Source organism: Triturus cristatus, chromosome 7, assembly GCF_964204655.1.
Source record: "Triturus cristatus chromosome 7, aTriCri1.1, whole genome shotgun sequence".
In the NCBI taxonomy this organism is placed as follows: domain Eukaryota; kingdom Metazoa; phylum Chordata; class Amphibia; order Caudata; family Salamandridae; genus Triturus; species Triturus cristatus.
The window spans coordinates 1,235,593,765-1,235,607,215 of record NC_140590.1 but is presented as its reverse complement, the minus strand read 5'-3'; the positions used below and the strand labels follow the sequence as shown (position 1 = coordinate 1,235,607,215).

Here is a 13,451-nt window from a genome sequence, read left to right as displayed (position 1 = left end):
CACGCTGAAAATGAGCTGGCATAGCAGCAATACCATTAGCGGCATCAGCCACAACAGCTTCCTTCCATACCGGAGGGACTTCTCTCATAGGGTATTGTCGAGCTTTTCCCTTTTTCCCCACAGGGAATTCCTGTTCGAACAATGATTGCTGACAATCACCATTCCTGAAGGACAGTAAAGTCGCAACTGCTTTATCTACATTGGGACCCACGATTGTACCTGTTTCAAAATCAAACCGCACTCGACACAATTCCTGCGGGTTGGGGTTTGAACCATGATCCTCCAATTCCTCACAGAGGAATTCACACATTTTGTCAAAGACATACCGCTGTTTTGGGGCATCCCATTGATGGAAAACGTTAACAACTGATTTCACATTATAGAGTGAAGGGAAACCAATCCACCTACGCGCTAGATGATCTAACACCGCTTTCTCGTCAGGACCAGGCAACTGACTACGCAATTGCTTACGTTGTAAACCAGGAGTCATACTAGATGACCCAAAGAGAGGCGACATTAAACTAGTAACTACATTAGCTAGTCGTTGTCGTGCTGAAGGAGAAGTTGAGGCGAAAACGGGGGGATAGACAGAGGGAAGAAAAGTGCATTCAGATACAGGTACCTGGGTAGTGTAAGAAAGAGCGCCAGGGGAGGCAGCTGATGTGCTAGGCAAAGTCGCAGGAAGCGCGGAGGCAATAGGTAACACAACTGGCGGCTCTTGAGAGGGCTGTACTGCAGGGATAGGAGCCAGCTGAGGAGGAGCTGGCGGCTGTGGGAAGGCTTGTGGCATATTCACTGGAGGCTGCACATTTACTGGCTGTGGAGGTGCTGTGGCATTTTGCGCATACGGGGGTGGCGAACTTAGCAAATGGAACATTAGGGAATCTTTCTCTTTCTCTTTTGCTTCATGTTGCACAAGGGGTGACAAAACAGGGTAACATTTATCGATCCCTAGTTTGCGCTGTCTATGTAACTGTTCATTCATTTGTTCCTCCTCATTATCTTTAAATTGCACAGCTGCTTGCATCACTGACATACCTCTTTCTCTCTTATTCCTTTTCGCTAGCTTAATTTCCTTCTGTTTGGCTTCCTTTCGCCATAGGCGGAAAGAGTCAAACATCGCCGGCCGGGCTTTCTTCTTAAACAATTTCACTTCCAAATTATCTAAGCTATCTGTATCGAAACTACCATTTTGGGGCCATTTTAAAACACCGTCCTTTCTGGTGTATCGGATCCATACTTCATTATATGCAATGGGGCCCACGCCATGTTTTACATAAAGCTCATAAGTTGGAGTTCCAATTGGAGGAACCGGACATGAATCCTCTAACTGGAAATCCCTTCTACAACTCAAACAAAACCAATTACCAAATACACTAGAACCAGGCATCTTCGCTCACTAGTCTAGTTTCAAACGTCAAAGGATTATCGATTACGATAGTCTCGTGAATACACGAGTCCTCTGGCTTTGGCGCTTGCAAGCTCCAAATCAATGCGATCCCGAAGGATACCAAAAATCCCGAAGGATACCAAACAAACTGGGAGACGCTCCACTTATACTTAACTGAATATCAATGATCGATGGCGTCACCAGAAGACTCTCTCGATTGTTTCGCTCTACCAAAATCGTCAAGGGTCCAAAACAGGGCTATTAATCAGGGCAGCAGTCCTTCGTAGCCGTCTGGACGCGGAGAACCTCGCAGAAAAGACTTTCGGACCACGTCGACATGCAGGGGTCGATGAAGTGGCGGCCTTCCTCCAGAATTTCCACACGAAGCTCCTCACGAACCTCTGACTTGGACCGGTACCGCTGAAATCGCCCAACGTTGGGCGCCAACTGAAGTACTGGGAATTTTAAGCCCAGCGGTGCAGGGGAACACACCCTAAGACTTCGGGTTCTTCCTGTTTCAGACCTACAGAAACACAGAGTCTTCTAGGTGAAGTCAAAGATCGATTTATTGGCTGCAGACCAATTACAGGTATCCGAGAAGTACAACACAATGTATGTTCTCAGGAGACTGCTTAAAATTACAGAAACGGACTTCTCCTTAAATACAAAATATCATGCTTCAGGCACACATTCCTTGTTTTATGGTATGGTAATTTACATGTATCTATTACAAACGAAAAGGCAGAGTCATAATGACCATCCCACATTCCAGTTTAGCCAGCCCACAATTATTTACCCAGCGAGGCTCAGATCCCACATCAGATATCAATAGGCCCCAATAAACACGGGCATCTCCTGTTTGGAAAACAAGCCATAAAGCAGGAAGAGTCAGGTGTGAAAGAGATTAGCCGGAGGCTTGTGTAGGATGAAAAGGCTTTATGGTGTGTCAAACCCTGATGCTAATCGCAGGTGGCTGTAGGACGGGGAGCTCGTGAGACCGGACTGACCTGGGGCAGCGGAGCCAAGCTGCCCAGGTCACAGAGAAGTCAAAGGAAGGCACATGTGCTCTAAAGGCCCGTATTTGCTTCATAATATGTAGCCTATGTGAGGGCAAACATAAGATGGCCACCGCTCTAAGATGGAACCCACGTAGTTGATGTATAATATTGTATACACAGTGCATTCATAGCTAAAACGTTACACAAAGCACTTGTACATACCGCATTGCCCATTCGCGGTTCGCTAATACCGGAATAGACAGGGGTAGGGCCCTGCCTCCTGCGCGGTCCCAATTTCAAAGTACCACAGAAACGGCACAAAACGCAACGTGGTCGCACCTCAATTTCACAGTGAAAAATGACCCTTTTTTGGCAAAGTGCCTAGCTCTAGTTTGTGAACCCTAGCTCTGCCGGCACCTAGGGAAACCTACCAAACCCACACATTTCTGTAGACTAGACACCCGGGGGCTTCCAGGGAGATATGGCTTGCATGGATCCCCCAACGTTTCCTTACCCAGAATCCCCTGCAAACCTCAATTTTAGCTGAAAAAAACACTTTTTTTCACACATTTTTGTGTGGGAAAATTGTGGGATCACCGGGCTCACACAAATTTCCCACCACCCCGCATTCCCCCAGGCCTACCGATAAAAATGGTGCCTCACTTGTGTGGGAGGCCCAAGTATCCGCGACGGGCAAGGGCCCAAAACGTAGTGAGGCGACATCAAATTGCCTATCTTAAAACCACCTGGTTTTGCAAGGGGGACACCTGGGTTTTTAACCCCGTGCTCGGCGGCCATCTAGGGAAACCTACCAAACCCACACATTTCTGAAAACTAAACACCCGGGGGCTTCCAGGGAGGTATAACTTGTGTGGATCCCCCAACGTTTCCTTACCCAGAATCCCCTGCAAACCTCTATTTTAGCTGAAAAAATCATTTTTTTCACACATTTTTGTGTGGGAAAGTGTGGCATCACCGGGCTCACACAAATTTCCTACCACCCAGCATTCCCCCAGGTCTCCCGATAAAAATGGTGCCTCACTTGTGTGGGAGGCCCAAGTACCTGCGACAGGCAAGGACACAAAACGTTTTGAGGCAACATCAACATTGCCTATCAAAAAATGTTTTGGGCCCTTCCCTGTCGCGGGTACTTGGGCCTCCCACACAAGTGAGGCACCATTTTTATCGGGAGACCTGGGGAAACGCCAGGGCCGGACTGACTATCGGGCGTTTTGGAATGCTGCTGAGCTGGGGGCTGATTTCGTTGATGGGGACCTGCGTGTACTGAACGAAATTCGTTTTGCTTTAATTATTTCGAAGTACACGCAGGACTCCATGAACGAAATCAGCCCCCACCGCAGTGAAATCGGCCCCCTGCTCGGCAAAATTCCAAAACGCCCGGTAGTCAGTCCGGCCCTGGGAAACGCTGGGTGTGAGGAAATTTGTGAATCCACGTAGATTCTAGAACTTTCCCACACAGAACTTTGAGAAAAAAATTCATTTTTCAGCTAAATTTGAGGTTTGCAGGGGATTGTTTGTAGGAAAACGTTAGGGGACCCACGCAAGCCATACCTCGCTGGACTCCCCCGGGTGTCTAGTTTTCAGAAATGTGTGGGTTTGGTAGGTTTCCCAATGTGCCGGCTGCGCTAGGGCCCAAAATCCACATGTAGGCATATTGCTAAAAATAACTCCGTGCCTAATCGTCTTTCTGCCACCCGGGGGGTATCGGGGGAAGGGGGTTGCCCCGATATGCCCCCAAGAGGGGCAGAAACACTGTGGCTATTTTATTGGGGGGTGGGGGCATTGGTGTGCCCATTCTGGGCAGCCCCCAGCCACACGCATAAAAAAAGCCAGCATAATCGTTGGCATCTAGTGGGCTTTTTGCCCCCCCGGGGGGGCAGATTGGGGGCTACTGCCCCTATCTTCCCCCGGGGGGGCAGAAAGGCTGTAATATTTGCAGGTGGGGGATGGGGGCATTAACATGCCCATTTTGGGCAGCCCCCACCCTAATTAAAATTTGCCCCAAAAAATCCCTGGCGTCTAGTGGGCTTTTTGCCCCCCGGGGGGAGATTGGGGGCTACTACCCCATCTGTCCCCCAGGGGGGGGCAGGAAGGCTGTAATTTTTGCGGGGAGGGGGTGGGGGCATGGGCATGCCCGTTTTGGGCAACCCCCACCGTAATTCAAATTTGCTCCAAAAAAATCCCTGGCGTCTAGTGGGCTTTTTGCCCCTCCCGGCGTGGCAGATTGGGGGCTAATGCACCCATCTGCCCCCCAGGGGAGGCAGAAAGCCCACTAGACGCCAGGGAACTTTTTGGGCAAATTTTAATTAGGGTGGGGGCTGCCCAAAATGTGCATGCCAATGCCCCCACCCTAATTAAAATTTGCCAAAAAAATCCCTGGCGTCTAGTGGGCTTTTTTGCCCCCCGGAGAGGCAGATTGGGGGCTACTGCCCCATCTGTCCCCAGGGGGGCAGGAAGGCTGTCATTTTTGCAGGGAGGGGGTGGGGGCATGGGCATGCCCGTTTTGGGCAACTCCCACCCTAATTCAAATTTGCCACAAAAAAATCCCTGGCGTCTAGTGGGCTTTTTGCCCCTCCCGGCGGGGCAGATTGGGGGCTAATGCACCCATCTGCCCCCCAGGGGAGGCAGAAGTCCACTAGACGCCAGGGAACTTTTTAGGCAAATTTTAATTAGGGTGGGGGCTGCCCAAAATGTGCATGCCAATGCCCCCACCCTAATTAAAATTTGCCCAAAAAAATCCCTGGCGTCTAATGGGCGTTTTGCCCCCGGGGGGCAGATTGGGAGCTACTGCCCCATCTGCCCCCCAGGGAGGCAGGAAGGCTGTTATTTTTGCGTGGGTGGGGGAATGGACATACCCGTTTTGGGACCCCCACCCTAATAAATATTTGCCCCAAAAAACTCCCTGGCGTCTAGTGGGCTTTCTGCCCCCCCCCCCCCACCCAGCGGGGCATATTTGCAGCTAATGCCTCTATCTGCCCCCCGGGGAGGCAGAAAGTCTACTAGATGCCAGGGAGTTTTTTGGGCAAATTTTAATTAGAGTGGGGGCTGCCCAAAACGAGCATGCCAATGCCCCCACCCAAATTAAAATTTGCCCAAAAAATCCCTGGCATCTAGTGGGCTTTTTGCCCACCTGGGGGGTGGCAGATTGGGGGCTATTGTCCAATCTGCCCCCCAGGGGGACAGGAAGGCTATTTTTGCGGGGAAGGGTGTGGGGGCACGGGCATGCCCATTTTGGGAGCCCCCACCCTAATTCAAATTTGCCCCAAAAAATCTCCCTGGCGGCTATTGGGCTTTTTGCCCCCCCGGCGGGGCTGATTGGGTTTCTAATGCCCCCATCTGCCCCCCGGGGGGGACAGAAAGTCCACTAGATGCCAAGGAGTTTTTGGGAAAATTTTAATTAGGGTGGGGGCTGCCCAAAACGGGCATGCCAATACCACCACCCTAATTAAAATTTGCCAAAAAAGTCCCTGTCGTCTAGTGGGCTTTTTGCCACCCCAGGGGGGCATTATGGGGGCTACTGCCTCATCTGCGGGCGGGGGGCGTGGGGGCATGGGAATGCCCATTTTGGGAGCCCCCACCCAAATTCAAATTTCCCCCCCAAAAATCCCTGGTGTGTTGTGGGCTTTTTGCCCCCCCCCCCCCCCAGCGGGGCAGATTGGGGGCTAATGCCCCCATCTGCCCGCCAGGGGGGGCAGAAACGCTGTCATTTTTGCAGGGGTGGGTGTGGGCATGGACATGCCCATATTGGGCAGCCCCCACCACAAATTATAATTTAAAAAAAATCCCTGGCGTATAGTGGGCTTTCTGCCCCCCAGGGGGGCAGAAAGCGAGTAACTTTTGCGGGGTGGGGGCATGGACATGCCCTTTATGGGCAGCCCCCACCCTAATATATTATGCAGCCAAAATTAAATATCCCTGGTGTCTAGTGTGCTTTTGGCTCCCCCCGGGGAAAAGGGCACCTCCAAGACGCAGTTTCCCTGAGGAGAGACAAACTAATGCGTGAGGAATTGTGGGGGCGATCACGGAATTCTTTCGTATAACCCAACCTCAGAATACTTCTCCTCTGAATAATTGGGATACCTTTAAGGTGGTCATAAGGGGGAAATGTATATAGCTTAACTCAGCCCTAAACAAACAGAGAGCTAAGGGGAGAAGGGCTCTGGAGGCCTCTGAGAAGGAACACAAACAGAACCCTTCTCGCCCAATGCAGCGCAAACTGAGTGCCTAAAGAGGGAACGTAAAAGCCATCCATGGCAGTAGAGCGAAGTATACCCTTTAGCGAATGCGCCATGTCACCTACGCACAGGGCAGTAAGACAGGTTCTCATCTCACACAACAATTACGGGAAAAGAGGGAAAATGAATACATAGGGGGAATATTGCATTACAGGGGAACCTTAATGAATGCTGACATGGGCAAGGTGAACATTTTGGGTGAATTCTATAAAGTGCTGTACACTAGAGAATATCTTGATGAAGTGGCCCAGCGCCACTACTTACAATCGCTTAGGTTTCCACAGGTTTCCCAGGCTTGCAGTGAAAATCTTAATGGCCCCATCACAGAGGAGGAGGTGGGAAAGGTGATTGCGGCACTTAAACCTAAAAAATCTTCGGGCCCAGATGGCCTAACGGCCACCTTTTACTAAACATTTGCACCAGACATCACCACACAGCTTACAACAGTATTAAATGCAATGGCGGAAGGCACGATTACCTCGCAATCAATGGCGAAAGCTGTCATTTCGGTCATCCACAAACCTGGGAAATTTTGGCGGCGAGGCTGGAGGACCTGTTGCTAGGTTTAGTCCACCCTGATCAATCTGGCTTTATAAAGGGCGGACAGACTCACGACAACATCTGTAGAACCCTACATCTGGTCAAGAAAGTTTCCAAATTCAAGATACCGGTGGTTGTGGTGGAGCTGGATGCGGAGAAGGCATTTGACAGGGTGAACTGGGTGTTTCTCTTTCTCACACTGGAACACTTTGGGTTCAACAAGCCATTCTTCGATATGGTCAGGGCTAACTATGCACACCCCCACTCCAAAGTTCAGGTCAATGGGATTAGTTTGGCTTTCTTCTCCCTAGAGAGGGGGACAAGACAGGGCTACAGGGTATTCCCTTTGAAGGTGAGGAGCATAAGATATCGCTCTTCGCTGATGACGTGTTGTTATCCCTCACTTCCCCTGCCCAATCACTACAAGTATTACAAAGGGAATTGCGGGAATTCGAGGCGGTATCGGATTTTAAAATAAACTTGTCTAAGATTTTTTAAATCTGAATCTCACACTCTTAGAGGGCAAAACTACCAGGCTTAAGGAGCTCACCTCGCTGCAATGAGCCAAGCACTCTTGAACTACCTGGGCGTTTATTTAACTGCGTGACTGGAAGGCTTATATAAAGCTAACTATCCCCCACTATTGCTTCAAATACAACAAGATCTCAAACTTTGGAAGGCCCTCTTTATATCATGATTGGGCACATTCATGCTATAAAAATGACTGTACTTCCCAAATTGTTATATCTGTTCAAGGCCATACCAATAGATTTAGAGAGGGGATTCTTGGCCAGATTACACACTCTCAATATTCAGTTTATCTGGCAAAACAGCAGAGCTCGGCTTCCCTTCCACACTCTGCGTCATTCGAGAGGTGAGGGAGGAGTGGCACTCCGAGACTTTGAGCTATATTTTAAAGCTCAAAGCACAGTTAAGAATTCTGACAGATTGGTCCAACAGAAAATCCGAAAAACATTGCGTATATATGGATAGGGCAATAGGGGGTAGGACTATCAGGGATGTGATAGGGAAGTCTAAGAAAGACAGACCTCTGGACGCATATCTTAGCACCCCAATGCACACTACACTCAAGGTTTTGGATGAGGTTTCCAGGGGTCGAGATTGGTCCTCTTTCCCCTCGCCATACACCCCGATACATTTCAACCCAGCATCCATCCCGGTGCTCCACAAGGGCCCATTTGACCATTGGAAGGAAGGCGGGTGCCTGATGCTCTCCGACCTATTTCATAACTATGATATGCTAACATTTGATAGCTGTCAGAGGGATTTCAATGTCCCACCAAGTGAACACTTCCACTACCTTCGACATAAACATTGGGCACTACATCCACAGGTCCAGGAGGCTGCCACCCGAGAGAAGACACCGATAGAGATATTCGTTCAGAGGGTGGACTCCATGAGGGGAGTGATTTCCTTTCTATACAATCTCCTTCTCACTACTACACATGCACCGAGACCCCGATACAGCAGGCATGGGGCCAGTGGACAGGGAGAGAGATCTCAGAAGTAGAGTGGTAGCAACTGTGGAGGGACATGGCCAAAGATAGCCACTCATTAGATGTAAGGGAAGCACACTAGTTTCTCTTCGATTGGTACTTATATCCGTCCAAACTGAAAAAGATATTCCCAGAGATGTCCGATTTGTGCTGGAGGGGATGCGGTCTCTTAGGAGATTTCTGTAATATATGGTGGGATTGCCCTACAATAAGTCTCTTTTGGAAGGAAATTCTATTGCATATGAAGGAGATGCTGGGATACCCTATTCCAACCACCAGGCTTGAGAAGACGGGAACTAGAGCACCAAACCAAAGCTGATAGAGCTATTGTGGGGACTTGCTTAGGAGCAGCCAAGATAGTGATTGCAGCGGCCCCAAAAAAAAGGCTGCACCGGCGCTTTCACAGTGGCATTCCCGCCTATGGAAGATCCTGACCATGGAAAGGATGGCGGATTTTTTAGGGACAAATATAAAAACTTTGAATATAAATGGCGCCTGCTGGTCGCCTACCTGACAAAGGGCCTTCCCTTGGCGGTCTGCCCACCTACTCTACGTGATATGCATCTGTTTCAGTTTTTTTTTACAATCAACTTTATTGATTTTTTAAGCTCAAGCAGTTAACAGCACAAGACGTTTATCTAATGATTCATGGCATTACCGCATGTGTTAGCTTTGATTGCATACAAGTAAATGGTTGAAATCACAACCACAGCGCATAAACATTACATTTGTTTACATAGGCAAACTTTGGTTCAGTTAGTCCAGTTGATTCGTCAATTTGCCCCAGACCTTGTTGTATTTGGTTGGGCAGCCCGGGACTCAAATAAGGGTTTTTCCTGTGCGGCACACCAGTCCACCCTCTGGCGCCATCTGGCTATGCTTGGGGGTTTAGCTTGCGCCCAAGTGGTGGCAATAGCGCGCTTGGCTACCGCAATGGTTGTCCTAAGGAATAGTCTTGAGAATTTGTTGTATACGGTTGCACTCCGGGGTTAAGTAAAGAAGTAATCAATTTAATCAAGTATCTGAAAGAAACACGTTAGTTATATTCCTCACCTTAGAATATCCCCAGGAGTCAGGCTGGATCCGGAAAGTTTTATGCTTAGCAGTATCCCTAAATGGCACTTGGTCATCCTCATAAATGCGTAACATACATTATAAACCACACAAAATAACACAGTCTATATAGTTATAAAAAACAACTAAATTCCAAACATTCATTTAACACTTTCGGGTGTATGGAATTAAATTTGCTAATCCAAAAAAGTTCAAGCTGTAGGAGAACATTTTTATTATCTCACCCTTCTCTTTCTGGTACGTGTTCGAACGCCATAAACCTGAGTTGAATTATGTTATGATTCATCTCATGGAAATGTGCTGCCACTGTTGACCAAGTGCCATTTTCATTTATTACTGTCATGATTACTATTACGTTTCATTTATTACTGTCATTTATTACTGTCATGAGTACTATTACGTTTCATTACTGTCCAGCATATTTTATTTTGTATGTAGACACTCTTTTTTACCATGAGTACCACCAGGAGTAATCTTGTTCCATTAATGTTTAGCACATTTTCTTTTGCACGCTGTGACGTTTCTTTTGAAGTTTTCACTTTTGAACTGTTGCGCGCCGTATTTACGCGTGCTTATATAAGTGGCTATTTTTGAATCACTTTTTATACACCCGGTTGACTTTCGCGGCCCATAGTATTTTGACAGTGTTCACGTGTGCAGTTAGTTCACTTCCGGTTTTCCTTTGTATTTATTTATGGGCGAATGAAGACACGGGAGGATATTGTTCGGAATCAAGAAGACGACGCTATTTCACAGTAGCAGGTATGCGCAAATGTCTGATAAGTATGCACTTTTTGATACCGATTTATCACGTGTTACGGATGTAGATTCTTGGCACAATGTATGCACAAACCTACGGTGTTGACGTTTTTGGATTATCACGTATTTTTATTTAGGCGCACTTGTGTCTCTCACATTTATCTCGCGTTTACTTTGAGATTACCGTTCACACTCTTTGCAATTATGTCACGTTAAAGCACGGGTTCACTTTTCGGATTTATTTCGCTTGACTTTTGGAATACACTCGGTGTCATTTTCAGCACAACTAGTCTATACGTCAAATGCGGCGTCAAAGCACGGGTTCACTTTTCGGATTTATCATGTTTGATTTTTTTTAATACACCGCTTTTCATTTTCAGCACGATTAGTGAATACGGCATTTCTTTTCACTCTTCAGCATGATTACGCTGTGATACCATTGGACAGGCATTTTACTTTTAGATGGCACTTTCAATTGATGTACTAGAATGTATTGCATTCGTGAGCTCTTGGATTTGAGTTTACAAAGTTATGTTTTCCATTCCCCTCAAGAAATACCCCCTGACGAAGGGCTCTGCTAGAAAGACATCAGGGAGTCTATGCTACTTGATTTGACTTAACGTATTCTGATGCACATTACCATTGGAGCTATTGATATGAGAGGCATCATATGAAGAATGTGAAACAAGAGTTATTAAACATCATTTATTTGATGAATGAAGTGCACTGAATTTCGTTACAACTTTATGAACATTTCAAAGTGAAGATGTCGCAATTTGAGTGCTTTGTGAGTTTGTACTTTCCTTGAAGGAGGACGCTTTCGCGCATTTGTCCCAAGGAATAGCCTGTCAGGTCGATAACTGTCTAGGCCGTCCAACACCTCAAGGATGAGCCGTATGCGATCATGGGCAACCTGCCAGCCCAGGACCTGTGTGAGTTTGGACTCTATTGCTGTCCAGTACGAGATAAGGTTAGGGCATGTCCAGATCATGTGGTAGAAATCAACAGGTTATTGGCCGCAACGCGTGTAGTTCAGAGAGGGACGCAACACTGCCCTATGTTGGCATTCTGTGGTGAGGTAGGCGGCGTGCAAGTAGTATAGTTGAATTAGGCGAAGTCTAGCTGAGATTGGGATGGTTTTGGGGGCCAGAAGGGTGTCACGCCAGTCCTCCTCCTCCAGGTGGCCCAGCCATCCCTCCCACCGGGTCTTGAGCGAATCGAGTGTTGTTGGGCCGTTATTGACAAGGGTATGATATATCCGGGACACACCTCCCCTCCCCAGGTTCCCCATCATGACCTGGGCTTCTAATTGGCTAAATTTGGTGAGCAACGTGCCTGTTAAGATGTGTGTGTTAAGGGCATGACGCCTGTTTCAGTTTTAGTTGAGATATGAGGAAACACCTGGCTGGACCAGCTAATCACTGGTAAAGCGCAAAAAGAAGATACACATACATTTGACCTAGAGACCAACACTCACAAACTCTAGCATTCGTCCTCTACTTGTTTTTAAGTTGGAGGAGGGTAGGGAGGATGGGTGGAAGTCATAATGTTTGGGATTGCTTGATAAATGTATCTTGTAAAACAGGATGAGCAGACATATATAAAAAGAGATGTGCTGATCCCCCCCACTGCTAGAAACTGTAACTTCATTAGATGGTCATTTAAGCAAGGGGTTTGGTACTCTCTTCTTGTCAATGCGAATGTAGCCATCATGTATTTTTTTTTAAATGCTCAATAAAAATAAATTTGAAGAAAATGTGTTAAAAAGCTTGGTTAATAGAGGGGCTAATGCCGGGCAGAACGTTTTGTAGAAGGCAGCTGTATAGCCATCTGGCCCAGAAGATTTGGCCAATTTGAGTCGCGAGATTGCCGCTGTAACCTTCTCCAGCCGAATATCCTTCTCTAGGTGCTCTGCCTGCTCTGAAGTTAGTGCAGTGGGTTGCGCCTTTCTTAAGTAATTGTCACCATCAGATCTATCTAACATCTGGCCTGAGTAGCGATGAGTGTAGAATTCCCGGAAGACCTCTACTATTGCAGCGTCAGCTGACACCAGTTTCCCTGTCGAGTCTCGTACCTCTTGAACCCCTTGTAACTGTCTACTCTTGTGCAGCTTATGCATCAACAGGCGCCTGCATCTGTCCCCTCCGACATAGAAGGAGTGACGCAGCCGTAAGGCAGCATATTCTGCCCGGTCTTGGTCAATGACCGCCAGCTGTGCTCGGACTGTGCGAATTTGGCACCAAACTCTAGGTGCCCCCGTCCTCTGATGCATCTGCTCTAGCTCCGTATCTGCTGAGATAGGTCCTCTCTTTTCTTTCTGCAATAAGCATTATCTGCAGCCGAAATCGCGATGAGCTCACCCCTAATCACTGCTTTAAGTGCCCCCCATAATGTAGTTGTGCGTGTTTCTTTGGTATTGTTGTGGAGGAGGTAGTCGTCAATGGCTTGCTGGATTTATGAAACTGTGCCTGGGCGCTGTAAAAGTATATCCCTGAGGCGCCACTGCCTAGCCGGGCGGTGCATAGAGGGAAGCGATAATGTGGCTATGACCAGCGAATGGTCTGATCAAGAAGCCACCAGTATTTCCACCTCCGTGGTATGATCATGGATAGCACTAGAACCTATCAAGTAGTCAAGTCTGGCATATGTTTTGTGAGCGTTTGAAAAAAGGAGTATTCTCTGAGCTGGGAGTGTTGGGATCTCCAAAGGTCCATCAGGCCTAGCTCACTTATTCTGTTTAACCTATCTATCAAGAGGGCTCCTGTCTGTCCGAAGCGCTGAGCTGATCTATCAAGGGTATTGTCGAGTACTAGATTAAGATCTATCCCTAGGAGTATTTTGCGTTCGTCCGTGGCTGTAGCCTCTGTCAGTGCCTCATGGAAAAATTTCTCCTGTTCCTCATTTGGTGCATAAATCA

At 47.7% G+C, this 13,451-nt stretch overlaps 1 protein-coding gene across 3 annotated transcripts in view; it reads left to right on the top strand.

Moving 5' to 3' along the window:
• LOC146811702 (uncharacterized) overlaps positions 1–13,451 on the top strand; it is a 1,283,263-nt gene that overhangs the window by 999,917 nt on the left and 269,895 nt on the right. The window contains exon 9 of one of the 3 annotated variants that reach the window (XM_085614522.1): positions 10,484–10,537. The exons of the other annotated variants lie outside the window; for them this stretch is intronic. Within the exon in view, the coding sequence (XP_085470648.1) occupies positions 10,484–10,537 (54 nt within the window). The remainder of the gene's footprint in view (positions 1–10,483; positions 10,538–13,451) is intronic. 3 annotated transcript variants of the gene reach the window in all.